The 27891-nt window shown below is 41.6% G+C and overlaps 1 protein-coding gene across 1 annotated transcript in view; it reads left to right on the forward strand.

Annotated features, from left to right (window-relative positions):
- EPSTI1 (epithelial stromal interaction 1) overlaps positions 1-27891 on the forward strand; it is an 81309-nt gene that overhangs the window by 25571 nt on the left and 27847 nt on the right. The window contains exon 6 of the mRNA XM_074961353.1: positions 7611-7684. Within this exon, the coding sequence (XP_074817454.1) occupies positions 7611-7684 (74 nt within the window). The remainder of the gene's footprint in view (positions 1-7610; positions 7685-27891) is intronic.

Below are 27891 nucleotides of genomic sequence, written 5' to 3' on the forward strand. Positions count from 1 at the left end.
TAGGAGAAAGGGGTAAACCGTGAGGTAGCAAAGTTTGCAGACGATACTAAACTGCTCAAGATAGTTAAGACCAAAGCAGACTGTGAAGAACTTCAAAAAGATCTCACAAAACTAAGTGATTGGGCAACAAAATGGCAAATGAAATTTTAATGTGGATAAATGTAAAGTAATGCACATTGGAAAAAATAACCCCAACTATACAGACAATATGATGGGGGGCTAATTTAGCTACAACTAATCAGGAGAAAGATCTTGGAGTCCTCATGGATAGTTCTCTGAAAACATCCATGCAGTGCGCCGTGGCAGTCAAAAAAGCAAACCAGATGTTAGGAACCATTAAAGGGATAGAGAATAAGAGGGAGAATATCTTATTGCCCTTATATAAATCCATGGTATGCCCACATCTTGAGTACTGCGTACAGATGTGGTCCCCTCATCTCAAAAGACATATACTGGCATTAGAAAAGGTTCAGAAAAGGGCAACTAAAATGATTAGGGGTTTGGAATGGGTCCCATATGAAGAGAGATTAAAGAGGCTAAGACTTTTCAGCTTGGAAAAGAGAACACTAAGGGGGGATATGATAGAGGTATATAAAATCATGAGTGGTGTGGAGAAAGTGAATAAGGAAAAGTTATTTACTTGTTCCCATAATATAAGAATTAGGGGCCACCAAATGAAATTAATGGGCAGCAGGTTTAAAAGGAAGTTCTTCACTCAGCGCACAGTCAACTTGTGGAACTCCTTGCCTGAGGAGGTTGTGAAGGCTAGGACTATAACAGTGTTTAAAAGAGAACTGGATAAATTCATGGAGGTTAAGTTCATTAATGGCTATTAGCCAGGATGGGTAAAGAATGGTGTCCCTAGCCTCTATTTGTCAGAGGGTGAAAATGGATGGCAGGAGAGAGATCACTTGATCATTACCTGTTAGGTTCACTCCCTCTGGGGCACCTGGCATTGGCCGCTGTCAGCAGACAGGATACTGGGCTGGATGCATCTTTGGTCTGACCCAGTATCGTCGTTCTTATGTTCTTGTGTTTGACAGTGAACTATTAATAACTACTGTTTTTGAGGGTGGTCTTTCAGCCAGTTATGAATCCACCTTGAGTAATTTCGTCTCAACCTCATTTCCCTAGTTTGCTTATGAGAATGTCATGTGGAGTTGTCAAAAGCCTTACTAAAATCAAGATATGTCATGTCTGCAGCTCCCTTCTCCCCTCCCCCACCCTCCATGCCTCCATACCCTAACCTCATCAAAGCAGGAAATTAGGTTGGTTTGGCATGATTTGTTCTTGACAAATCCATGCTGGCTATTCCTGAACTCTGTTGTTCTCCAGGTGTTTACAAATTGATTGTTTGATAATTTGTTCCTATATTGTATTTTGATCATGCACTTACTCTTGCAGGCTCCCCCCTGCACAGAATGGCCATTGAGACTAATGGGGCTTCCTGTGGTTTACCCACACACCGTTAACTTGCAGTATCGGGGCGTTAAATGGCTACTCCTGGAACCTTGTAAAGCTGTCATGAATATTTACAAACCCATGCACAAAAATCCCCCTTCTCCAGGCTTTTCTATGAGCATTTATGACAAGGGAGGGGGAAAGGGAAACAAACTTTATTCATCCATTTTATATATTGATTTATTGCCCATGACAACTGGACAAGTTTCAAGTCTGCTGTAACTACAGTTATACCTGGAAAAAGTATTGATGTAGCAGTTTTGTTTTCCTACTTTTACAGTTTCCTGGCATTCACATCCACAGAATGTAAAATGTTTATAGGTCTTGTAGGTAGTAAAATTCTAAATAGTGATTTCGTTTAAAAGTGCAATATCATAGCAAATACCTCTACCATACAAACTGTTTATTTCCTAGAATTAAATTCATATTTTTAAAGCAAGTTGGGGAATCTTGCAAACCAAGTAAGTAAATAGGTATCAAAGGGAACTTTAAAAATAATCAACTAGTCTGAAGATGTTTTTTGTAGCAACCTGGGGACTGGTGAGGTTTTTGACTGAAATATATTAACATGCCGAATAATCCACCCTGTTTCGTAGAAAAGATCTGCAGTGCACTAAAAAGCCACCAAAGGGTGTTGATTTGGCTTTTGCCCTCAACAATCTCAGCTCAGTTGCAGACACATCACTTATGATCTGAAGAAGAAATGGGGAGTGGGGAGGCAAGAGTAAAAATGGAGGGAATAAGCTTCCCAATTCCACAGAACTTTGGCCCTGCTGAGTAAGACAGTGTTTGGCCCTGGTTATCCATGGAACAGTTTGTTTTGTTTTGTTTTTTTTTGTTTTTACAAATAATAACGAATCTATCTGAAAACTAGAAGAATTGCCAGCTGCACCTGCAGAGCATCAACTACATTCATGTCTTTGATCAAAAGGAGGACTTCTATAGTATATGAAGCAGGGGGAGGGTTTGTGATTTCTCAGGCAAAGCCACTATTCATTTAATAAAAATAAATTGCATGACTGTGTGAAAGATGATCATGGCTGGCTAGCTAGCTATGTCAGCAGGGGCATTGGAACTTTCACAGCTGGAGAACTACTTTGACATTCATGTTTGTTGGGAAAGAGCTACAAAATGTGTGATGGTTAGATATTGTGCTGAGATCCTCAAATAATAAAGAGGTGTTTGTGTAAGGATCTTGCATCATAAGTCAATGCTACTATGTATAGATACAACCTCTGTATGTGATATTGCTCAATGTCATCTCCTACCTTCTGCTGCTGCAAAGAATAATTCTTGTTCTGGGGAGGGAAAAATAGAATCATACACTCTCTTATCCTTGCTACTGGGAGGCACAATAGGGTGGATAGGAGAAGGGTGGATCTCCGTGTTTTTTGCAGAATTGATTTGTTTGCCTGGTGTTCTCCTTGTTGTCTTGTGTCTATCAGCCTCGGCTAAGAATGATCATCAATCTCGCACGTTGTACTTGTAATCCAGGCTAATTTGAGGAGCATAGATCAGCTCTGCAGACTCACTGAGATTCTATTTGGAATCTTCAAGACTGCTGATCAAGTACCCCTGAGCTATGTAAATCCCACAAGCCCTTCTCCTCAATTTCCCCTCATCCCGTCCCTGCCCCCCAAATCATCTAGGTGATGATGCTGGAGCACTCGCTGAGAAACTTGAGTGGAGACCACTAAAGAAGATGTCCTTTTTCCAGTATGGCATTGAGATAGATGTGGATGTACCTAATCTGTAAGAATGGAGAGAACAGATGACCAGAGGCAGCATTCCTGGTACCTTTTAAGGAGACTCTTACAATCCCAGATAATGCTGAGCTTTATAGACTTCAAGTCTCAGAAGCCCACCCAGAATGAGAATGTCCTCCTGATAGAACCTTAAGTTAACTTGAACTTTATTGTAGAGTCTTTTAGAATGAAAATCCTGCAAAAGCATCTGGGGATGGGGAGAGGTAGATAAAGTTGAACTCATGCCTTCAGTGTAAATGGTACAGGTGTAAAACCCTGAACAAGATATCCCCACGCATAGCTCAAAAACTTCTGAAAGCATCTCTTTCTGCAACAGCAATTTCCTGAGATCAAACACCATATGATTGAGTCAGATCTGTTTTCTCTGTCTGGCATGTTCTGGTCTATAAGCTTGTTATTCCATTAGCATTTGCTGCACATATATTCTAAAGTTAAATAGTTAAATGTGTAAAGATTCAAATTAACTGAAGTGAGAATGCTATTGCATGTAACTAACTTTTTGCTGCTGTGTATCTCTCTAAGGGTCTTCATAAATGGCAGTTCTCTCCATTTAAAATAAAGAAAACAATATGGAATAAATCTTGTCTTATCAATGTGCTCTGTATTTTGGTAACGAGTAACTGTACTAGCAGACTTTTTTTATTTTTAGTATTTGCTGAAGGCTGCAGAATTCCTGGCTTTCTACAAACATCTCTCCTAATGCACTCCGAACATGTTTATCTACAGTACCACAGCTGTTCCAGCCCTGGCCCTCTTCGAAGAGAGAGTGCCAGTTGGGAAGTGCTTTTATGATGTTTGAGATCACTCTTTCTTTTATGACCTAAGCAAGGATTTCAAGCTAAACTGATAGGTGAAAGGCTAGTGCAGTAGCCAGTGGCCAATTAGTTCAAGCCCTATTCTGTATGGTTGTTGTTGGTGAATCCTTGCTGCCTTTATCCATTGTAGTCCGATATTTCCTGCAGTTTGTATTTCATACACTAAATCCCTCTCATGTGACAAATCCCTGCTTTTCTGTATGAACAAAAATGTGTCTGGAGGAGACAAATGTGGCTGGTGTTACAGCCAATAGTACCCTCTTGAGTCCTGCAATACTAGGGAGTTTTCCATCATGCTGGGGAGACTTCCAGCACCACCAGTAAGATGGATTCACGACCATCTGGTGGTTAAATTCTTGAGACAGTGGATGTGTTGTTGAAGTGAACTGTCCATGTGTCCCTTGGGGAGGTCAGTGTGCCAACTTCCCTTTAAGAAGCATTATGTCCTTATTCATGGAAGCCCGCCTGTAATACCAAAAATCCCTCTAATTGTCACCCTTGAGGAAGGTAGTGTTTGAAGCCACTCTGCCAATAGCTGGTGTGCTCAGATTTCCTCTGACACTGATCAGTCTCGTTTTAGGTACGGATACTTTGTTGATGAGGGATAAAAGGTGTGTGTCCCTGCTGATTTTTCTACATCTGTCAGCTGCTCTGATACATTTGATATTGAGACACAACTGTGGATTCCTGCAGGGATTTAAAAAAAAAAGTTCTAGGTTGCGCAAAATGTATCTGCCTATGTAAGGGGCTCTGCTTACATGGAGCACATTACTTCTGTGCCACGCAATTTGCACAGGCTTCTTTTAAATGCACCCAAAAATGAATGGGTATTGGTTTTAACCTACCATAAAAACCTTAAATATATTGAGTCTTGGCTTTACTTCATGGACCACCTCAGGTTCACTGTCATATTGCTGTTAATAACGGAGACACCAGAGCTCAGTCTCTTGATTTTAATCATGAGGTGCTGGAAACACAAGATGGTTTTTAGGGTATCCTCAACTGTGCATCTAACTTCCCCATCAGTAGAATTCTTCAGAGCCCACGTTTACTGACCTGCAGGTCTTGCAACAAGATCTGTTTGGTGTCTTGGTTTTTGTAGGGGGAGAGAGGCTGTGCTGACTGAGGCCTGTTGAGGGAAGCTGTTTTGAGTTGCAGAGGTGGATACAGGTTTTATAAACACATTTCACAAACCACAACCTAAAGCTGTACATACCCTTTTCCCCGTTGGAGCATTGGGTGGCTGCATTTTTGTAAATGTCAACGTAGACTCTGGCCTCTTGTCTGCTTTTGAAACCTGTATCAAGATATTTATTTTAATTGCTTCGCATTCTTTAATTCTGTATGTGCCAGTATTTCAGTACTTCTCCTTTATAGTGTCTCATTCTGATATGCTTATATGAGCTAAGGGGTAGCCTGTTGAAAGAGGATTTGATTTTTTTCGATTCAGAATCAGTCCCCGAGTTATGCCCACATCACTGTTGTACTTACTCGTTTAATTATTGAGCCACTTACAAAATATGGTGCAAGATATGATATGGCTTTACTCAGTGCAAGGTGAAGACTGATTTACCTACTGTAGTGATTTGTTTCACAAGCCTCCTCCTTCAGTCTTTCATTAGCCATATCTATTAAAGAAGGGGAAGGGGAGGGACCTGAATTCAGCTAAGGCAAAGTAACTGTCTGATCAGATCTCAGTACCTGTTTGTCCAATACTTTTTCCATCATTTTAAAAATTAGGGATAGTTGTCTGGTATGCTGTAACATCAGTGCCTGTGGTGTGAAAACTTAATGTTTCATCAAACAGGCATTTTAGAATTTAAAAATATAGCAGGATTGAAATGAAGATTTGGAACTCTTGATTTGTGCTTGAAATACAGTGAAGTGTCTTAACTGGTCATCCAGAGACCACGTGTTGCACAAAACTTGGCTACTTACCTTTTTCACTGGAATTAATTTAGAACTCTGTATTTCCTCTGTGCTGCTGCAAAGTTCTCTTAGTTTTTACTTCAAAATTTTATATTGCTTACTTTTAAAGCCCTCCACAGACCAACTTTATGCTACTGACTTCTAAATGTTATATGCAGTTTTAGATTGGAGATCCTATATTGTAGTATTTGTGGTACTGAATGTAATATGGATTTTCTTGGCGTCAGCATTTCAGTTGAATCTCTCATTAGGCATAGTGTTTAAGGATTTGTCTACATGAGGAAATTGACTAGAGTAGCTATTGCAGAATAAACTGTTGCAGAGCCACTCCCTATGGGGATGCTTCTATTCTGGAATAAGTTTTGTTTTTTTTTTTATTTGGGAACAATTAATGCAATTCCAATGCAGAGTATTTTGCAGAGTAATTATTCTGGAATAAAATAAAGTTTTTAATTCAAGAATGCTGCTAACCTGGGGAGCTATTATGGAATAGCTTATTCAGCAATCGCTATTCCAGTCAATTTCCCCATGCAGATGAGTCCTCAGTGTTGCAGTAAGAGTGAGTGAGTGTGTGTGTACGCGCATGCGTGCACGCATGTGCATGTCTTTCCCCCACCCCATTATCTGCATAGGTTCAACTTCAGCCAGAATTTGACCTTAAAAAGCCAAAAATCTGATATCTATATGTATGTGCATAAATTTGCATTTCAGATCTTTTATGAACTCACTTTTGCAGTGATTTGCATGCACAAATTGGTTTTGTACCAGCAAATGCTTGTGTACTTGGGTGATAACTGGCACACACAGTTTCTGATGTGCTTTCTGAACACCAGGGATTAATTAGGCCATTTGGGCCAGATTTGTTGGCTTTGACTCATTTGCCCTGCCAGAATCTAGCTGCAGCTGTCAGCTGAGAATTCCTCTGTTTGGCATGCATTGTCAGCTGCTATAAGCCAGCAGTGCTAGTTCCTAGAGAGGAAGGATAGTCCAGGGATTAGGGAACTAGACTCAGAGGGCCCTGGTTCAATGCTACATGCTTCCTCTGGGATCTTGTGCAAGACACTTAGTCTCTCTGTCTCTATTCCCCATCCGTATCATAGGGATATTAGCACTTCCATACCTCACAGCGATGTTGAGGATAAACCATATGGAAATGGGGGCATATATGTACCTAAGTCAACCACCACCCCCACATCTTGAAGGATGGGGCACATTCTCAAAGCAGCCGCAAGGAAACCTACACCAATTAATTTATTGTAGTGGTAACCTGATTTAGTGGCTGGAGAATTAGGAAGTGTAACTGGGTCTCTGATGATGGCTTCACTCCCACAACAAGCAAATCTTTGCCAGGAGGAAATCTGATCTATTATACTGAATTTTTTTGTACATGTTAAATTAGTCTTTTGACCCTGCTGCCAGGAGGCATTTGACTATTGGTCTGTTTTTAAGAGTACAGTCTAGGCTGAAGCCTCTTTAAAATATTTTAAAAATTTAAAATATTTAAAATATTTAAAAAAAAAAACCCTGTGTTTTGGGCTGTTGTATGCTTGGGTGTGAAATCTAATGGGCTATTAAAACAAGAAGAAGTAGTGAAATCATTCATTTCTCACTTAATTCTTAATCTCCTTCAATTTTGCAGGCTGATAAACTGGAAGAAAAAAGAAGGCAACAAGAAAAGCAAAGAAGAGAAATGTTTAACGAAGATCACTATTTGTAAGTAAAATGTTAAATCTGACTACCTAAGTCTGAAAGAGCTCACAGTCACTTTGTAGGCATAGGTGGTAAACAGATTCCAGATGACAAGCAGATGAAATAATTCTTCCAGCCATGGCATCTGGCCTCTGGGCTCCAGGCTGTTCTGAAGCTGACTGTCTGTCTGCCTGTCCTGTGGCTAGGCTTCAGTGGCTAGGATATGTCCTTTTCTTCCTCAAATGTGTTCCTCTGGTTTATCTGTATTCTCCAGAATTTCCAGTGTTTGAACCATTGGAGAATGGCTTTTGCATAGAGCATTCCTAAGCTAGAGGTTTGTTTTTCTTAGATAGTTGTCAGTACAGAATATTTATCTTAAGAAATCCAAGAAAAAAAGGCTGTTGGGTAATTCAGTGAAAGGATCTGTAACCTAATTGTTGCTGTGAATAAAATCTACTGAAAGAGTACTGAGATACCATGGTGATGGGAGCTTTTACAAAGGCATTCAGAGATATTGATATAAGGTCAGAAAGGACCATTATGATCATCTAGTCTGACCCCCTGCACAACGCAGGCCACAGAATCTCACCCACCCACTCCTGCAAAAAACCTCTCACCTATGTCTGAGCTATTGAAGTCCTCAAATCGTGGTTTAAAGACTTCAAGGAGCAGAGAATCCTCCAGCAAGTGACCCGTGCCCCATGCTACAGAGGAAGGCGAAAAACCTCCAGGGCCTCTTCCAATCTGCCCTGGAGGAAAATTCCTTCCCGACCCCAAATATGGCAATCAGCTGAACCCTGAGCATGTGGGCAAGATTCACCAGCCAGATACCCAGGAAAGAATTCTCTGTAGTAACTCAGATCCCACCCCATCTAGCATCCCATCACGGGCCATTGGGCCTATTTACCATGAATATTTAAAGATCAATTAATTGCCAAAATCATGTTATCCCATCATACCATCTCCTCCATAAACTTATCGAGTCTAATCTTAAAGCCAGATAGATCTTTTGCCCCCACTGCTTCCCTTGGAAGGCTATTCCAAAACTTCACTCCTCTGATGGTTAGAAACCTTCGTCTAATTTCAAGTCTAAACTTCCCAATGACCAGTTTATATCCATTTGTTCTTGTGTCCACATTGGTACTGAGCTTAAATAATTCCTCTCCCTCTCCGGTATTTATCCCTCTGATATATTTGTAGAGAGCAATCATCTCTCCTCAGCCTTCTTTTAGTTAGGCTAACCAAGCCAAGCTCCTTGAGTATCCTTTCATAAGACAGGTTTTCCATTCCTCGGATCATCCTAGTAGCCCTTCTCTGTACCTGTTCCAGTTTGAATTCATCCTTCTTAAACATGGGAGATCAGAACTGCACACAGTATTCCAGGTGAGGTCTCACCAGTGCCTTGTAATGGTACTAAATATAATACTATAATGGTACTAAAACCTCCTTTTCTCTACTGGAAATATCTCGCCTGATGCATCCCAAGACCACATTAGCTTTTTTCACGGCTATATGACATTGGCGGCTCATAGTCATCCTATGATCAACCAAGACTCCAAGGTCCTTTTCCTCCTCCGTTACTTCTAACTGATGCGTCCCCACCTTATAACTAAAATTCTTGTTGTTAATCCCTAAATGCATAACCTTACACTTCTCACTATTAAATTTCATCCTATTACTATTACTCCAGTTTACAAGGTCATCCAAATCTTCCTGTATGATATCCCAGTCTCTCTCTAAATTGGCAATACCTCCCAGCTTTGTATGATCCGCAAACTTTATTAGCACACTCCCACTTTTTGTGCCGAGGTCGGTAATAAAACGATTGGTCCCAAAACTGATTCCTGAGGAACTCCACTGGCAACCTCCCTCCAGCCTGACAGTTCACCTTTCAGTAGGACCCACTGTAGTCTCCCTGTTAACCAATTCCTTACCCATCTTTCAATTTTCATATTCATCCCCATATTTTCCAATTTAACTAATAATTCCCCATGTGGCACGGTATCAAACGCCTTACTGAAATCTAGGTAAATTAGATCCACTGCATTTCCTTTGTCTAAAAAATCTGTTATTTTTCTCAAAGGAGGAGATCAGGTTGGTTTGGCACGATCTATCTTTTGTAAAACCATGTTGTATTTTGTCCCATTTACCATTCACCTCAATGTCCTTAACTACTTTCTCCTTCAAATTTTTTTCCAAGACCTTGCATACTATAGATGTCAAACTAACAGGCCTGTAGTTACCCAGATCACGTTTTTTTCCTTTCTAAAAATAGGAACTATGTTAGCAATTCTCCAATCATACGGTACAACCCCTGAGTTTACAGATTCATTAAAAATTGTTGCTAATTGGCTTGCAACTTCATGTGCCAATTCCTTTAATATTCTTGGATGAAGATTATCTGGGCCCCCCGATTTAGTCCCACTAAGCTGTTCAAGTTTCACTTCTACCTCAGATATGGTAATATCTGCCTCCATATCCTTATTGTTAAATGGAAAAATGTACTGGTATAGCAGTGCAGCAGTAAAAACATAGTTACAAGTTAAATTTTACTCTGAACCCTAATTCTCACTTGCTTACAACTTTCTCAAAGCCTCTTTTGTCAGACATTTCTCAAGCTTGGTTGCAACCCAAAACTGCTTAGTGTGTGTTTTCTGAAAGTTTGAACAAATTCCAGCTATTCTTTATTATGCAGAAATGGGAGAGAAGTTTTAAAAATCCCAGTATCACCTTTGTGGGCAGCTAATGGGTTAGTTTTAAGATTTCATACTTGGTGCAAAGGTATTCCTAAATAGTAACTTGTCTTGTATGAATATATTTTGGTTTTCAGATACAAGGCCAGATATTGCCCTCCCATAAAAATAGCCCTGGGATGGGTATAAGAAACACAGTAAAGTTCCAGCACAAAACCTGGATTTGTGCTGGAAATGGCCCAACTTGATTATCATACACATTGTAAGGAGAGTGATCACTTTAGATAAGCTATCACCAGCAGGAGAGTGGGATGGGAGGAGGTATTGTTTCATGGTCTCTGTATAATGTCTTCTGCAGTTTCCACAGTATGCATCCGATGAAGTGAGCTGTAGCTCACGAAAGCTCATGCTCAAATAAATTGGTTAGTCTCTAAGGTGCCACAAGTCCTCCTTTTCTTTTTGCGAATACAGACTAACACGGCTGTTACTCTAAACAGTAAAGTTGGAGTTTACTTCAAATACTTTTCTAAGGGAAGTGTGAAGGAGCCACTGAGGAAAGAGGAATATGGCCACCCAGTCCCACAGATCCTGGAAACTTCTAGGGAAAGGGAATCTGTCATCCAGTGGAGGTTTAGCACCTTTTGCTAAAGATGAAGCAAAAACTTCTAGTAACATTGTTCTCTCCAGCACTCCTGGATGCAGTAGGTCTGCTCTAGTCTTATACAGGTATAATAGCTATTTGTCCCAACTCCGGCACAGCAACTCACTATGTACTGCCAGGGCCTTAACTGAGCCCTTGCTGTCCGCTGAAAAGTAGATTCAATGTGCATGTTGGTCCCTCAGCGAAAGCATTCAAGTATGTCTGAGTCTATCTCCTTAACAAACTGAACCGACTTGGATGTAACTGAAGTTAAAGACTAACTTTCAGACACTGTCAAGCTCTGTTTCAGCAGAGACTGCATGTAACTGTCGAAAGAATGAACCTGGTGGAAGGTAGTTTATTCTCTGCACTAAGCATATACTGTGAAGTTCTATTGAATGTCAAACCTGGGGAAAGTTGGACAGAAAATTAATTTAATAGGATTCTACATACTTAAGCAAAATTTATTGCATCGTGTAAGACAATGGTGTCTTCCCAAACACATACGTATATACTCGATCATAAGCTGGTTCGTTTATAAGCTGACCCCTCCCCCCCCCCCAGATGAATAAATAAGGAATGAATAAATAAGGAAAATTCATAAGCCAACCCTATAATTCCAGGGTCAGCAAACTTTAGCTTCCAGCCCATCAGGATATGCTGCTGGCAGGCTGAGATGGTTTGTGTACCTCTAGTGTCTGCAGGCATGGAGGTAAACCTAAGTAAACAAAGTGTCCTGGCCCGCCAGCTGCTTACACTGATGCGCTGGGACAGCACCTGGTGGGGAATTTTTTTTGTGGGGGGGAGATGCTGGGGGTCAGGGGAGAGACCCCCCACACACACACTTCCCATTCTATCCCTTTCCACCTTAGCTAGGGCAGGCTAGGAGAGGATGTCTCTGGCCTGGCCGGAGCCTCTCTGGCAGCCTGGGCGGCATGGCTGCAGCGCACTCTGGCAGGCGGGGCTGGGTGGTGCGGCGCGGCGGCAGCCTGCCGGCCCCAGAGCTGCAGTGTGGCCAGAAGTGGAGAGACTCTGGCCCCGCCTCTACTCTTCTGGCTTTGCTGGCTGCGCTGCCTCTCCGTGCCCCCTCTGTTGGGGGAGAGGCTGTGTCCCACCTCTCCCCTCTCTATACCTGTTCATAAGCTGACCCCCTTCTCTGATACTTCCCTTTTTTACTATAAAAAAAAATTTGGCTTATGAACAAATATATACGGTACTAGTTAAAAGAATCTTCTACCATACAGAATATAAGGAACCTGGGAAAATAATAAATGAATCATTGAATAATGTAGTGATAATGCTTTCAGGATACTTTTTTGTGCTGTGCTGTATTGCACATTAACTTTACTGAGTAATGTGAAGATACGTGACATCTCATCTTGTTATGACATTAACTCAGGTTACTGTATCACCTTTTGTAAACCCATTTGAGATAGGCTTGGAGGAAAAGTGCTACATATAAAGTACAGAATATTATTATTCTTGGGCCTGATCCTGCCTATATTTTTATACAAAATGGGAGGTCAGAATGTTAACACCTTATTTGCTGCTAACCATGAGGTTGCAATAGTTTATCATCCATCACCATGTACTCATAGTCACATAGACTTTAAGGTCAGGAGGGACCATCATAATCATCTAGTCTGACCTCCTGCACATTAAAGGCCACAGAACTCAACCACCCACTCCTGAAATAGACCCCTAACCTCTGGCTGAGTTACTGAAGTCCTCAAATCATGGTTTAAAAACTTCAAGTTACCATTTACAGTAATTTAAACCTGCAAGTGACCTGTGCCCCATGCCGTAGAAGAAGGCAAAAATCCCCCAGGGTCTCTGCCAATCTGACCGGGGGGGAAATTACTTCCCTACCCCAAATATGATGATCAGTTAGACTCTGAGCATGTGGGCAAGATCCACGAGGCAGATACCTGGGAAATAATTCTCTGTAGTAACTCAGAGCCCATCACATCTAGTCTCCAGCCACTGGAAATTTTTGCTACTGGCACTTGCCGATGGGCCACCTGCCATTGTAGGCAATTTCATCATACCATCCCCTCCACAAATTTATCAAGCTCAGTTTTGAAGCCATTTAGGTTTTTTGCCCCTACTGCTTCCTTTGGAAGGCTGTTCCAGAACTGCACTCCTCTGATAGGTAGAAACCTTCACATAATTTAAAGCCTAAACTTGTTGATGGCCAGTTTATATACATTTGTTCTTGTGTCCACATTGGCACTTAATTTAAATAAATACCAGGGAGAGAAAGGAGTTCTCCCTCTGATGTATTTATAGAGCTCAATCGTATCTCACCCTCAGCCTTGTTCTGGTTAGGCTAAACAAGCCAAGCTCTCTGAGTCTCCTCTCATAAATTAGGTTTTCAATTCATCAGATTATCCTAGATCCCCTTCTCTGCACCTGTTCCCGTTCAAATTCCTCTTTCTTAAACATGGGACACCAGAATTGCGCACAGTATTCCAGATAAGTTCTCACCAGTGCCTTGTATAATGGTACTAACACTTCCCTGTCTCTATTGGAAATACCTTGCCTGATGCATCCTAGGATTGCATTAGCCATTTTCACAGGCACATCACATTGACGGCTCATAGTCATCCTGTGATCAACCAGTACATCCAGGTCTTTCTCCTCTTCTGTCACTTCCAACTGATAAATTCCCATCTTATAGCAAAAATTCTTGTTGTTACTGCAAAGTCATGCATTTAGGGACTATTAGATTTCATCCCATTCTATTATTCCAGTTTACAAGGTCATCCAGATCTTTTTGTAGGATATTCCGGTCCTCCTCCATATTTGCAAAACCTCCCAACTTTGTGTCATTTGCAAATTTTACTAGCGCACACTCACTTTTTGTGCCAACGTCAGTAATAAAAATGTTAGATGCTTTTTTATTTTTTGTGTGTGTGCCCAAGACCTATACAAACACCAGAATACCTCCCACCCCCAAACTCCCCTTACAAATTCCCACTCAATATCCCCTGTTCACAGCTCTGTTTGCTTCACTTGTGCCACTGTCTGGCTATTTGGCTGCCTTTCTAGGCTCCCTGATCAGGACTCTGCTTCTCTGACTGCCCACTGTCCCCTACCAGCCTCTACAAACTGAAGGAAAAAACCACATACACAAATCCACAAAAAACTCACTCCCTGCCCCTAAGTGTACTGGTGGGACTAGTGAGCATGTTGCATACCATATGGAGAATCTTGTATTATGGCTCTGTTTCAAACAGTGGGTGGGGTTAGACCAACAATCTATCCAGACATTAGCCTCTCCCACTGCAATGAAGTCTCTTTCTAGCTTACAGAAAAGATCAAACTGGGGTGTGTGGTGGGGTGTGTTTTCTCCCAGTGGCATTGTGAGCTCCAGGAAGCCATGTTAGAGCAGAATGAGGTGGTCTCTTCACATTCTTTGGATGTTTGTACAGATGACAGCACTGCTTTCATCATACTCTAAAGAAGTCCTAGCTGCTGCTTATTTGGTCTAGAAAGGTGCATGTGGCTCTAGCCTGACTGGCAGCATCTGTTGTCCAGTGCAGGCATGCTTCTGCTAACTTGCAAATTATAGTAGTACATACTGGAATTTTTCTGTTCCATTTAAAAATCCAGAGCTTTTACCATACAAGAGAATTACATTGAAAGAACATTTACATTGCAGAATGAAGCCCTCAAAAGTCAGAAAAGGCCTGACTTTTGAGGGCTTTACTTGGCAGCTAAACGACACTAAAGGAACCTTTCTTTTGTATGTACAGACTTTTTTTCAGGTCTGGACTTCAGACTGTCGTCGTCATTGCGATTATGCTGGGGTTCCCCCAAGACCTCTTCCACTTGGTTCCCCAAAAACTCAGACTCCAGTCTCATCTCTCAAGTTCTTTTATTTGGCATACAGCAAAGCTACACTGAACTGATGAGTCTCAAATGCCCAGCGTGGATGCAGGGTACATCATAAATCCAATGTCCCAAAACAAAAATCTTCTACCAACACTAGTTTCTAACTGTACATTGTATCATATTTGTCATGATTGGCTTGGTTGCTTTTCAGTAATCAATTGCTGTGCAGCATGCGCTGGCCGCTCATGCATAATCTGACCCCTCCCTTGTTTTAGGCTTGTTTACGAATACCAAGATGTTCCTGCTGGTCTTAGCTGGCCATCCTGCTTCCAGCATACTGCTTGTTATGTGATGTTATTGCAAATAAAGCAAATGCAATTTTGGTTTGCATTAACAGAGGCATAGCACGCAAGTTACAGGAGGTGATAATACTGCTGTACTTGGCATTGGTTAGGCCTCATCTGGAGTACTGTGTCAAATTTGGTCACCGCTGTATAGAAAGGATGTAGAGAAACTGGAAAGGATCCAGAGGCACGTGACCAAGATGTTCAAAGGGATGGAATGCAAGCCATATGAGCAAAGGCTGAAGGAACTGGGTATGTTTAGTTTGGAAAAGAGGTGATTAAGGCGGGGCGGACATGACAGTGGTCTTCAAATATTTGAAAGTCTGCCATAAAAAAGATGGAGAAAAATTGTTCTCTTTTGCCACAGAGTGTAGGACAAGACAAAATGGGTTAAAACTACAGCAGAGCAGATTTAATCTGAATCTCAGGAAAAACTTCCTAACAGTGAGACAATGGAAACAGACTATCTAGGGAAGTCATGGAATCGCCTTCACTGGAGGTTTTCAAAAAGAGTCTGGGTAGCCATCTGTCTTGGATGGTTTAGACCAGAGGTGGGCAAACTACGGCCGGTGGGCCATATCCAGCTCGTGGGACTGTCCTGCCCGGCCCTTGAGCTCCCAGCCGGGGAGGCTAGCCCCAGCCCCTCCCCGGCTGTCCTCCCTCCCCCGCAGCCTCAGCTCTCTGCACTGCCAGCGCTCTCGGCGGCGTGGCTGGCTGCTGCCGCGCCGCGTGGCTGCAAGCTCCTGCCGCTCTGAGCGGCATGGTAAGGGGGAAGGGAGTGGGGGGGGGGGTTGGATAAGGGGCAAGGTGTTCTGGGGGGAAGTCAGGGGATGGGGCAATTGGATGGGGTGGAGGTTCTGGGGGGGCAGGCAGGGGATGGGGAACGAGGGCATTGGATAGGCATGGGAGTCCTGAGGGGCCTTTCAGGAGACGGGGATGTGAATAGGGGTCAGGGCAGTCACGGCACAGGGAGCAGGTGGGGTCCCAGGGTGGAGGTTAGGGACGGGGGGTGCCGGGAGGGGGTGGTCGGGACAAGGAGTGGGGGGGGGGGGGTTTGGATTGGTTGAGGGTTCTGAGGGGGGCAGTCAGGGGGTGGGGGCCGGGCTGTTTGGGGAGGCACAGCCTTCCCTACCAGGCCCTCCGTACAGTTTCACAACCGCAATGTGGCCCTCGGGCCAGAAAGTTTGCCCACACCTGGTTTAGACCCAACAAATCCTGCATCATAGCAGGAGGGTAGACTAGATCAGGCCCTCCGGGACTCCCACACCTATCTAATACCCCCTGTTCCCCATCCCCTGACCATCCCCCTGCCAGAACCTCCACCCCATCGAACCGCCCCCTGTCCCCTGACTGCCCCGCCCCCTTACCATGCCACTCAGAGCAGCAGGAGCTTGCAGCCGCCCGGCCGGAGCCAGCCACGTCACCCAGAGCACTGGTGGCACAGTGAGCTCAGGCTGTGGGGGAGGGAGGACAGCAGGGGAAGGGCTGGGGTTAGCCTCCCCAGCTGGGAGCTCAAGGGCTGGGCAGGACGGTCCTATGGGCCAGATGTGGCCCGTGGGCTGTGGTTTGCCCACCTCTGGACTAGATGACCTTGTGGTCCCTTCTAACTCTATAATTGTAAGAAGTAGAGAGTAAGGTCCAGATCCCCAAGGGTATTTATGCTCCTAACTTCCATTCATTTCAATGGAAGTTTGGAACCTAAATATCTTAGGTCAAGCTCTTCAAAGTGAAGTGCCCAGGGTCACACAAGGAGTTTATGGCAGAGCCAGGAATTAAAGCCCCGTTTCCGGACTACAAGAATGTCCTTCAATTCATAATGGGTGACAATCACCTTAGAGGCTGCCTCCCATGGTGACTTGCAATGCCAGGTGCAATCTTCAAGGTCACTCTGGATATATCTGAGCCTGACTAATATGGTACAATGTAATACCACCTTCTCACAAAATTAAGCCCAAGTCTTCTCTTTGACAATGTCTTGTTTTCATTCACTCTTTTATATGGTTTCCTGATACCTCAGTGTTGGGTGCTTTGGAAAGTGGATGGATAGGCTGATCTCCGAGTATAAATAGGCAGAAATATAAAACAGACCAAAAGAGAGCAGCTCTCTTACATAGCCAGGTACACATCCAATAATACAGAGCTTGAAAAAACTGGTGAAGGAAATGTAGATTTTGAAGGCTTTTCTTATTTATAGATGCCAGACGGTATAACCGTGGCATACATGTATGCCCAAGATACAGTATTGTGTTAAGAATTTAGAGCTTCAAATGCAGAGTTTGTCCGAATACCATAAGGTGAATATTCCAAATATAGTGCCTGAATTTCACCAACAGAAGCTCTATTCACTAGCCTGCCAAAGCAGTCTATTCAAAAGTCATAAAACAAAGAAAATAAAATATGAACCCAAATAGGATTTATTTATTTTATTGTACAAGACCACTCCTAGTGTCCTTGCCAGTTCTCAGGGCTCTGTGATATGTAATTCAAACAGCAGGCCAGTAACAAATTTTCCTCAAGTGCAAACCCAAACCTGACCAGACTGTAAATAAAGACAGCTAAAGAGAGAGTCACAAGCACTCCAGAACTGCTTTCAGCCTTGAGAATCTTTTGTTTGCTCTCTTTCACCAGTCTTCTTCACTTTGTTCATTTGCTCCTGATTATTTTAAGCATTGTCAATTATTTAGCTAACAGGCAGAAAACTAGGCTTTTATAGACATCCAAAGGGACTCTCCTGAGTGTAATAATGAAGGCAGTTTATTGAACGCCTGTGAGGTTGCTTTCTAATTGTACACATTAATCTGCCCGTGCAAGCTGGCTGAAAATATAGAAGCAGATTGCATGTGCAGATGGAACACACGCAATGATTTGTATGGAAAGACCTCAGCAATAAACTTTTTCAAAATTTGTCCTTTCCTTGAAAATTGGATTCATGGTGACTCTTTTACAAATAATAAATGAAACTTCATATCTGGAAATAACTTTCCCTATATTAGTTTTGCTGCCCCCTTCCCCTCTCCCTCCATTTCAGCCCACTGTGGCGAATGGACCCTAAACCATTACATTAATTCAAGGGTTGACTATTTAAAAAAAATAAGTTGGTGGAAAAGAGAATTGGCGGGGGGGTGCTATTTTATGATATTTACCTTTTTAATTCTATACTTTGCTAGCCTGATGCTAAAAGTGAGAGTACCGTATTGTTGATAGATGTGGTGTTTAGAATTTAAACTGTCAATGTACAATGGCTACATTTAGGAATATTATTCCATCTGAAGATACCTCAATTCTGCTGTTCAGATTACAGTAACAGGCCCTATTTTGCCTTTAGATGTCTGTATAATTGCCAAAGAAGTCAATGGGAGCGTTGTGAATTTGGGGTCAGATTTTTGGCATGCAGTTATTGGAAAAAGGGGTTGGTGACAAGATTTTTCTCCTTCCATTAAAGGGCACAGAGAGTACTTTCAGCACCTTGCAGGACTGAGTGGGTGTTTTGGTCATGTCCACTTCACCTAATAGCTTTCCAACAAAAGATGATTGCAGGCACATGCATCTGGTCATAACAGCATGCTTGCAGCATTCCCAATTTGTTGTTAAAACCAGCACAAAGTCTATGGGATAAATTCACTTTTGTAGCAGGAGTAGAGTGTAGGGGAGACAACTGCATGTTCTGGGCCTATAGGAGCAGCTGCACCTGAGGGCAGATCCACTGCCATGGAAGGCAGTGATGGTAGTCTCCTGCCTCCCATGGTGGGAGAAGATGGATATCACAGTGGATACCACCTCCTGTAGTGGCACTGCTGAAGGACACTTTCTAAGGGGACATGCCAAACTAATACCACACTACTGGGTCTCATTACTTCATCCAAGATTACTGGGCATTAAAAGAAGTTGGGGGAGGGCAATATTCTCCTCTCTCAATTTGTCTATATATGAGACACCTACACAGAAAAGTAGGAGGAGGAAGAATTAGAAGACTGTTCAAAAGCCACAAATTGGCAGAAAGCTTGGTTAGCTGAAAAAACTTGTAACTGCTCAAGTACTCAGTGGCTTCAGCTGGAGTGGAGTTAGAGCAACTCTGATCATTCATGAAAACCCCAACCTTAAAATCGAGCTATGGCTCCATTGGAGGCCTCTTTCCCCATGTCTCTTAAAGTAGGCTCCCTGGGAGAGTCAGTGAATCAATAGAACTCCCATCTGGCCTGGTTCTACTCTCTGGGCTTGGCTCAGCCCCATTCAGGGCTGCAGCAGTAGCTAATTCCAGCTGCCCCTCTGGGGCAGGATGTGCAGGCAGCATCCATGGCTGAGCTCTCATTCCTGGTGGGTTTTCTGTTGCTTGAGACCACAACTTGGGTTTCACCAGCCATGAATAAAGCCTCTAAGGGAACCAGACTAAGCATGTTGATTCTGATGGGGCAATGCAGGAAACTGTGTGTGTATATATGAATTTAGCAGTATAGTAGTGGTATCTGGAATGAAACTTTAAATATGTGATTACAAGAAGTCCCATTATTACATGGTAAAGGCCAGATAAGAAATGTGCATGCAGGCCAGGAAAAAATATCTAGAACACTGTTCATGGGGGACTTTAACTACTCTCCAGTTGGACCAGAAGAGAAATTGTAGAATGAGTAGGATGAGCATTGTAAAATGACAGAGCAGGCATGTTATCTGATAGCTGTTCCCCTTGTTCTTCTTCCCCAGACATTCCTACTGTCTTGGTACTCCATTGTTATTTTATGTCTCCAGAGAAGCCTGCATGCCAATTGGTCAGGGATCATGTATTTTATCTGTTCTGGGAGATATCTAGCACACCTTGGGGTGCTGTTAGAATAATGGAATAAAGCTGCATTGCTGGTGATCCCACAGTCTGAGCAGGCAATGAGTTCAGAAGTTGTTTTATTTTGTTAATAAAAAGGTATGATTTTAAAAAATGAAGGTAGAGATTACTGAAAATCATAGGGAGAAATAAATCCTAGCATCAGATTTGTGATGGATGTGAAGGTACTGTGGAGAATATACCAACTTTTAAAAAATAGATAATGGTAGCTTACTCTCCACTGATTAAAGAAACAATATTAATAGCCATTAATTTCATTCAGAACTAACAATTAAAAATACAATAGAAGGGTGGTTGTTTTGTAATATTTTAACATAGCTCTGGAAAGTGTTGTCCATGGAGGTTTTTTCATAGGCATGTAAAATATCCCACTTTAAATAAATAAATAAATAAATCATTGTAAAGGGCAGGTAAGGAAATTTGTGCCCAGGCTGAAAAATATTGTGACTGCTTTTCAGGGCAGTTTATCACCAGACAAGGTGCCCAATTCAGCATCCTTTTCTCATACACTGAATCGTTAAATATGCACTTACAGGCTTTTCAAGATTGGGTCTTTTGTTGTCACCTCTTTAACTATTGGATCGACAATGACATTTAAGTGATTAATCACAGTAAAATAAAAGGAATTGGCAAGAACTGAACTCCGTGATTGTCATGTTCCTGTACCAGATATTGACTGGCTATAGAGTGAGTGTGTGTGTGTGTGTGTGTGTGTGTGTGTACACACACACCAGCTGTGGTCATCATATGATCTTTGAATGCTCTGCCTGGTATGGCTGTGGTTCTTTTAAATAAGGTATTTTTACACACAGCACCACCTAATGGCTGAACAATATAATAGTTTAGCATTCCATTTCATCCCCTTTAATTTCTACATTCCTACCATTTACGCTATCGTGTTGTCTTTGAAGTTCAGTATGGAACAGTCTGTTAAGTGTGTCTGAATCTTACTGGTTTTCTAATTACATGACCCAAACGCATAACAACTTGGTCATCTGGCTGTCCATTAGTTGCAATGACTGGCTGAGGTCAGTTTGGAATCCTTGAGACTTCATCATCTTGTTCTGCATCTGCTGTCTGTAGGGTTTGCTGATTGTTCTTTCTGAGGAACAAACTGTAGATGTTAGTGGTTTCTGTTGAATGCTCCACTCGATCTCATTCTCATACAATATGGGCGCTGAATTTATTTTTTCTTTACGACAGCTGGATTTGGCCATCCTTTTTCTCCATCCAATCTGACGTGATCTTGATCACTAGGTTCTAGACCTGGCCGCTCTTTAAGTGTTGTCTGTTTGCTTGTAAAAGTGTTCATAGACTCTCTTTTTTTCCCTTTTGAGACAGATTCTAACTTTGGAAAAGAACAGTAGTTCTGAATTGTCTTCCCATTGAGAGTTGTGCTGGACTGTATCCAATAGCTGATATTGGTGTTGATGTGCAATTCAGAAAAGCAAGGAATGGATCTTCCTGCTGCAAGGTTTTCTTGGCTGTCTATACAAGCTCTCTCAGCTTCTCCATTCACTTGTGGGCAATGTGGACTGTTAGTAATATGAATAAAATCACATTTCATTCAGAATGACTTAAATTCTGCCACAGTGAATTGTGATCCATTGTCTGTCCATCATGAGTTGTTCTGGAATACCGAAGTGAGCAAAAGTGCACTGCAGTTTCTCAATAACACTGAGATGTTCGGTCTTTCGAATACATTCATTTCTTTATAACTGGAAAAATAGTCCGCAATGACTAGGTCAACCAGTCTTTTGAATTTGCATAAATCTGCATTTAGTCTCTTCCAAGATCTCTCTGGTAGAGGTGTGTGTACACTGACTGATCCAGAATCGTCACTTAAGTTGATTTTTCACTGGATCTCCTTTCAAAAGTCCAATATCATCAAGTCCTCCACAGAGTTCTTTCTTCTTTGTTACTAGTCTCATCATGGCTGCTACACTCCAGCTGAGGAGGTTATTGGCCTTTGATTACATGCACTCTGAATGCATAGCTTTTTGTCTTTTTTGTAAGTTGTTTCTGTGGTGAACTGGCCCATGCAGTTCGGAATAGCTCCAGGACCAGCTAGAGCTTTGTCATGTGACTGAAGCTCTGGGAGGGCTTGAAAGTGACTGTACGTCCCTTCTGAGATGACTGTGACACCAGCTCCCCTGTCACTTTTAGAGTCAACAGTCTTGCTATGAATATTCAATTTCTCTCTCCAGGCAAGCTCTGTCGTCATACGTGATTGATCCCAGAAACAGTGGCTCTTGATTGTCTGTAATATGAGTCAACTTCCTGACCATTATGGTGAGGCAAGCAAAGATAAAAAAGTCTATATTTCGTGCATGTATTACATCATGCGCCTCTAGTTGGACATACGTCCTCTTTTGGGATATGACTTTTTCCATACCTTTTGCACTTAGGCTGGAATTTGTCCCTCTTAGTCTGGGAGTTCTCTCCTTGCCTCAGGGGTTTTATTATAGTAACTTTTCACATGCAAGTGTCTGTTTATAGCTTCTAAGCCAGTATCAGGTTTTTCAAGTTGCTCCTGCCTTTTGTTCTGTTGCTTGATTAATTCTGAGTGCTTTGCTATCTGTATAGCCGGTGGTAAGGTCATATCTGTCTTCAATTGTAGCTGTTGTGAAAGGTTTTTATCTGTAAACCCAGTAACCATCAAGTCTTATATTTTCATGGTTTGCATTTCCAAAATCAGTTTTCAGGCAATGTATGCAGAGTTCTTATAAAACATTCAACATTTTCCCCTGGTTCTTGAATTCTCAGGCGAAAACATGCTCCTTCATAAATCACATTTCTGAGGTATAAAATATGCACCAGAAATAGCCAGAACTCTTTTCTAGTCATCTTTGTGGCAGTCTTCATTAAAGTCAAAGGAATTAAAGATCTGGTCTGCCAGCTTCCCCATAATATAAATTAAAGAAGATACCTGTGTATTTCTAGTTTCTTTGTGAGACTTGGTAGCAATGTAAAATCTTGGAAAATGATGTTTCCAGTCTGTCCATTCTGGAGTTTGTCAAAGTTGAAGTTGTCTGGAGCACTGAAGAGTGGCATGTTAATGAGATCCTACATCTCTGCTACCTCTGCATTGTTGTTGTTTTTCTTTTGTTTCTGTTCTTAGTTTACTCCTGACACCATGTCATGTGCTTCTGTACCAGATATGGACTGGCTACAGAGCTTGCTTGTACACACCAGATATGTTTATAAAAAGTCCTTTAATGTTCCGCAAGGTATGGCTGAGGTAAGCTTAGATAAGGTATTTTTACACACTACCACCCAGTGTCTGAACAGTATAATACAGTTTAACATTCCATTACAATGATGATTAGAAATTTTAGGTGATACTGCAGTCAGATCAGAGTTTAGAGGTCTGCCAGTATTGATCCAGTTGTAGGACGGGGGCCTAAATCTCTTGTAGATCATGATTTTGTTGGGAGTACCAATAGTATGCTGAAAATTCAATGGACTTTATTACACTGCTTTCTATAATCCCTCCTCTGACTAGAAATCTAGGGGTTTTTATTAGTTTTTAAAAAATTACATAGAATATTTAAAATTCCTCATCTTCAAACTGTACAAAGAGTAATCTGACAGTTAGGGCCTGCAGCAAGCATGCATGCTTGTGTGTGTGTCTTGCAGTAGGAACTTTCATTTTGAGCACACAGCACTGGGTAATATGATAGCATATATTGTGCAAATACAAAGGCATTGCACTTCTGTGACTTGAGTTACAGTTACACAGAATTCTGTGTTGCTGCATGTGATCTTGAATTTCTTTCTAACACTTACTCATTTAAAAGCAGCTCAGTTGAGTTTCTTTTAAAAGGTATTTTATTTTCTATACCCTTATGCTGAGGATTGTGACCTTGACTGTGGCTTAAAGCCACAGCCTTGGGTTAGAAGCTACTAGTATGGAAGTGTACCATCTCAGTGGGAGCTCTGGGACTGCCACCACTATAATGGTTGCACGCGTGGGAGGCTGGCTCTGGGTCTGTGCCATTTCTGCAGGGAGATTAATGCCTCCTGAGCTGCTGAACTATGCATAAGGGAGGTCCCATTCAGGTCTCTGCACACCTTGGTTCCCTGTGTATTGTGTAGCATAACTCTACATATAGGATAGGCTCACACAGTACTGCACGTACAGCTAAGGTTACTGTGACACAGTTGAAGTTGCCATGCCATTTGTGTGACTTTAAATCTCAACTGTATTGTTGTACTAATGGGTTTTTTTAATTTTGGTTTTTCCCCCCCATTAAGAGCCTCTAAACAATGGTTTCCTTTTGTATCTATTTACTATGAGCTCTCGACACACTCTCCTTCAGCTGACATCAGCTCCCTCATTGCACCCAAAGGGACGGTCTTGGGACCAGCACTTATTAGATTTTGTAGAAATAAGCTTTTCAAAGACTGAAACCAATAAGAGTTTCTGGGAATTTTTAAATTATTCCAGTGGAAACAGTTTTTAAAAAACAACTCACCCTTCCTGTGATATCAGCAACACCCCAAAATGCAGTGTTCTGTAAGTGCATGGGATCGTGAAAGTAAAATTGATTAGAAATATGAAGGGAGGTTGATCAGATAAGCATTGGCATTTCTCCCAGCTTGAGAAGTAAAAATGAAGTAATCAAATTCGTAAGTCAAATTCACTCTTGCTGTCTATAGATTATTCGATGTAAGAGATTTCAAAGTGTTGCTTGTTAACAATATAAAAATTTTGTGGGGATTTTTCATTTTTTTTGGTTGGTTGGTTGTCACCATGCCTCTGTGGGTCACAACTGAGAATATCAAATTCAGGACAAACCCCTGAGAAATAGGGCAGATACCCCCCCCCCCCCCAACTGGTGGTTATTCTCCCATAAGATATACCAAACCAGCAACAAAGGTAAACTTCTGTTTCATCACACTGGCTAACAAGAATTCAGAAAAGCAGTTTCCTCTAGACATTCCAGTCCTTGTATAACCACCAAAAACACTAGACTTAAAGATGAATGGTTATTTAAAACCAATTTCATCAAATAAAATGTTCTTCTGATCCCAAAGGACTAGCCACATACCCAGGCCAATATACAGCTCAGATCTTACCCAGTAATCACGCTGTTGCCAATCCTTTAGTATCTAAAATCTAAAGGTTTATTTATAAAAAGAAAGAAAGGTGAGAGTTAAAATTGGTTAAAGGAATCAAATGCATACAACAATTGCAAAGTTCTTGGTTCAGGCTCGTAGCAGTGATGGAACAAACTGCTGGTTTAAGTCAAGTCTCCGGTTGCTTCCAAATCATTGGAAGGTCTTCGATCCCTTGGTTAGAATGCTCCCATTCGTGTAAGTTCATAGTCCAGAGGTTTGAGCAGGAAAGAGGCAAAATGGAGGTGTTTTAGAGCCTTTTATAGCTTCTGCCATGTGGAGGGAAACCTATTGTTTCAAACAAAGCCCTCAGCACAGCTAGTGGGAAAATTACAAGTAGAAAGAAGGTGTTTGGAGTCACATGGGCAAGTCACATGTCCATGCATGATTTCGCTTAGTCACCAGAGGCCATTACCACTTGTTCACATGAAAGTCCATCAAGCGTAGATGGGCATCTTCCATAGTCCATTGTGAGTTAAGTGTCCCTTGATGGGCCACTTAACTTGAATAGCCCCTTCAAAATGTGCAGGCTAAATACCTTGTGGGTGTTACCGCAGGAGCAAACATATTTGAAATACAGATACAGAGCAATACTCATAACTTCAAATACAAAAATGATACATGCATACAAATAGCCTAATCCTATTCAGGAAATCATAACCTTTCCATAGACACCTTACTTGACATATTTCAGAGTAACAGCCGTGTTAGTCTGTATTCGCAAAAAGAAAAGGAGTACTTGTGGCACCTTAGAGACTAACCAATTTATTTGAGCATGAGCTTTCGTGAGCTACAGCTCACTTCATCGGATGCATCTGATGAAGTGAGCTGTAGCTCACGAAAGCTCATGCTCAAATAAATTGGTTAGTCTCTAAGGTGCCACAAGTACTCCTTTTCTTTTTACTTGACATAATTTGTACAAGATTTTTTGCAATTAAATAACAGTGGTAGCAACAATGATCTACATGGTCATATTTAATCAGATAACATCACAGGTTGGGTTTGTTAAAATAGTGTATATTATTTTGATGTTACACTGTCCCTCTTAAAGTTGTAAAACACTCTAGAGAAACAGGGCCAAATTCTCTGCTGGTGTAATTCAAATTAAGCCAAAGAGCTACACCAGTAGAGAGCTCAGCTCACAGCTTTGATTACTAATAAAAATAGGAAACTATCAGTATAGGAAAAACAAACCTGCTATGACACTATTTGGATGCTGCTTGGCCTCTCCAGGTTCTCTTTCCTCTTTACTATGTTAAAATCCTCTTGACTACGTTGAAGTTCATCTTGGGTTTGAAATGACTACACCAGTAATTCAACACAGTGTCAAAATAAGCTAATGTGCTCTTCAGAGTAATACAAAGAAATCAGCAGCATTTAAAGATGAAAAACAAATCTGGGGGGTGGGGTGGAGGGAAGAATCAGACGAGCATAGAGCAAGATCCTGACCTTACTGCTGTGACTGGTGCTGTTTATCATTAGCAGGACTCAGTAATAAGCACTATTCTTTGCGTTTTTAAAAAAAAATAAATTCGTAAGTCTGTAAAGAACAAAGTGGCTGAGTGGTGCATCTAGCATGCAGCTGCCAGAATCCATATGCAATAGGCCACAAAATGCTGCAGTTGTCTTACATATTAGCTACACTATTTCTAGTCTGTTGCGTTTGGGCACAGATGTTTGGGCACAAAAGCCTGAAAATGTACAGATGCCAGTGGAGTTTTCATATGCATTTCTAAGCTTAGTTAAGCTAAGAAGTGCATATTATCTCTTTAAATTTGTGTGTGGGAGGAAGGGCTTCTTTTGCATATGGTCTCCTTCTAAACACTATAAAACTATGAGAGCAGGCTGTACTGTAAGTTGCCATATATTTCTTTATGAAACTATAATCTGCCACAGTGTATCCCAAATCCATATCTGTTTTTTCAGGTGTTTTTTAAAAAAAATGCGCTTATGAATGCATCTAGGCACAGCTATGAAAAAAATCATAGTGCAGCACAAGGTTAAACTCATTAGATTGCCACAAATCATCACACATGTTCTCACCACCCAATCACACCTGCATGCAGAGACTTGAATAACAGGTATGCCAGGCAACTTGTGGTGGAGGTCTGGAAATGCCTCCATGAAGATCTTTCCTCGGCAAAATCTGGCTTCATTTTTATGTTGCCTGTGTGTGGCTACCATGACTGAGCATGTGAATCAACTATTTCCCTAATGGAATGAAATTAAGCACATAGTTACATGTTTTGAAAATCAGGTCCAGGGTTCGTGTGTTGATAAATTCATCCGTTTGACCAACGGACCTATCCACAGAGACTATGATGTACAGCTTTATTGCAATTCAAGACAAGAATAACTTCTAATAAATTGGATTTTATTTAACCCAGTAGAGAGACTAAAGAATCTGATGTAAGGGTGCATTGTACTAAGCATGAAGAAAAATACTTTAAAATGATCTTGTCATTTAAGATGCTGGTGGGAGGGTTTAGAACGAAGGATTCAGGTAAGCAATATATGCTGCTGATGGTGAAATTTGATAGAATGTATATCAGAATAAGAATTGAAAATGGTAGAGAGAGAGAGGCGCCCCTTTAACACAGAAATAGGTCCTTTTTCTCTTTCAAACAAATCACTCCCAACAAATGCTTTATCCACCATATCACTTCATGTTCCACTTCATTCTTTCTAGCTCTCAAACCTTTTGTTCCAGCTATGGTGCTTTTCTGTTCTTGCACGATAAATCTAGGTTAGAATCTAGGGGT

Source organism: Natator depressus, chromosome 1 (assembly GCF_965152275.1).
Source record: "Natator depressus isolate rNatDep1 chromosome 1, rNatDep2.hap1, whole genome shotgun sequence".
In the NCBI taxonomy this organism is placed as follows: domain Eukaryota; kingdom Metazoa; phylum Chordata; order Testudines; family Cheloniidae; genus Natator; species Natator depressus.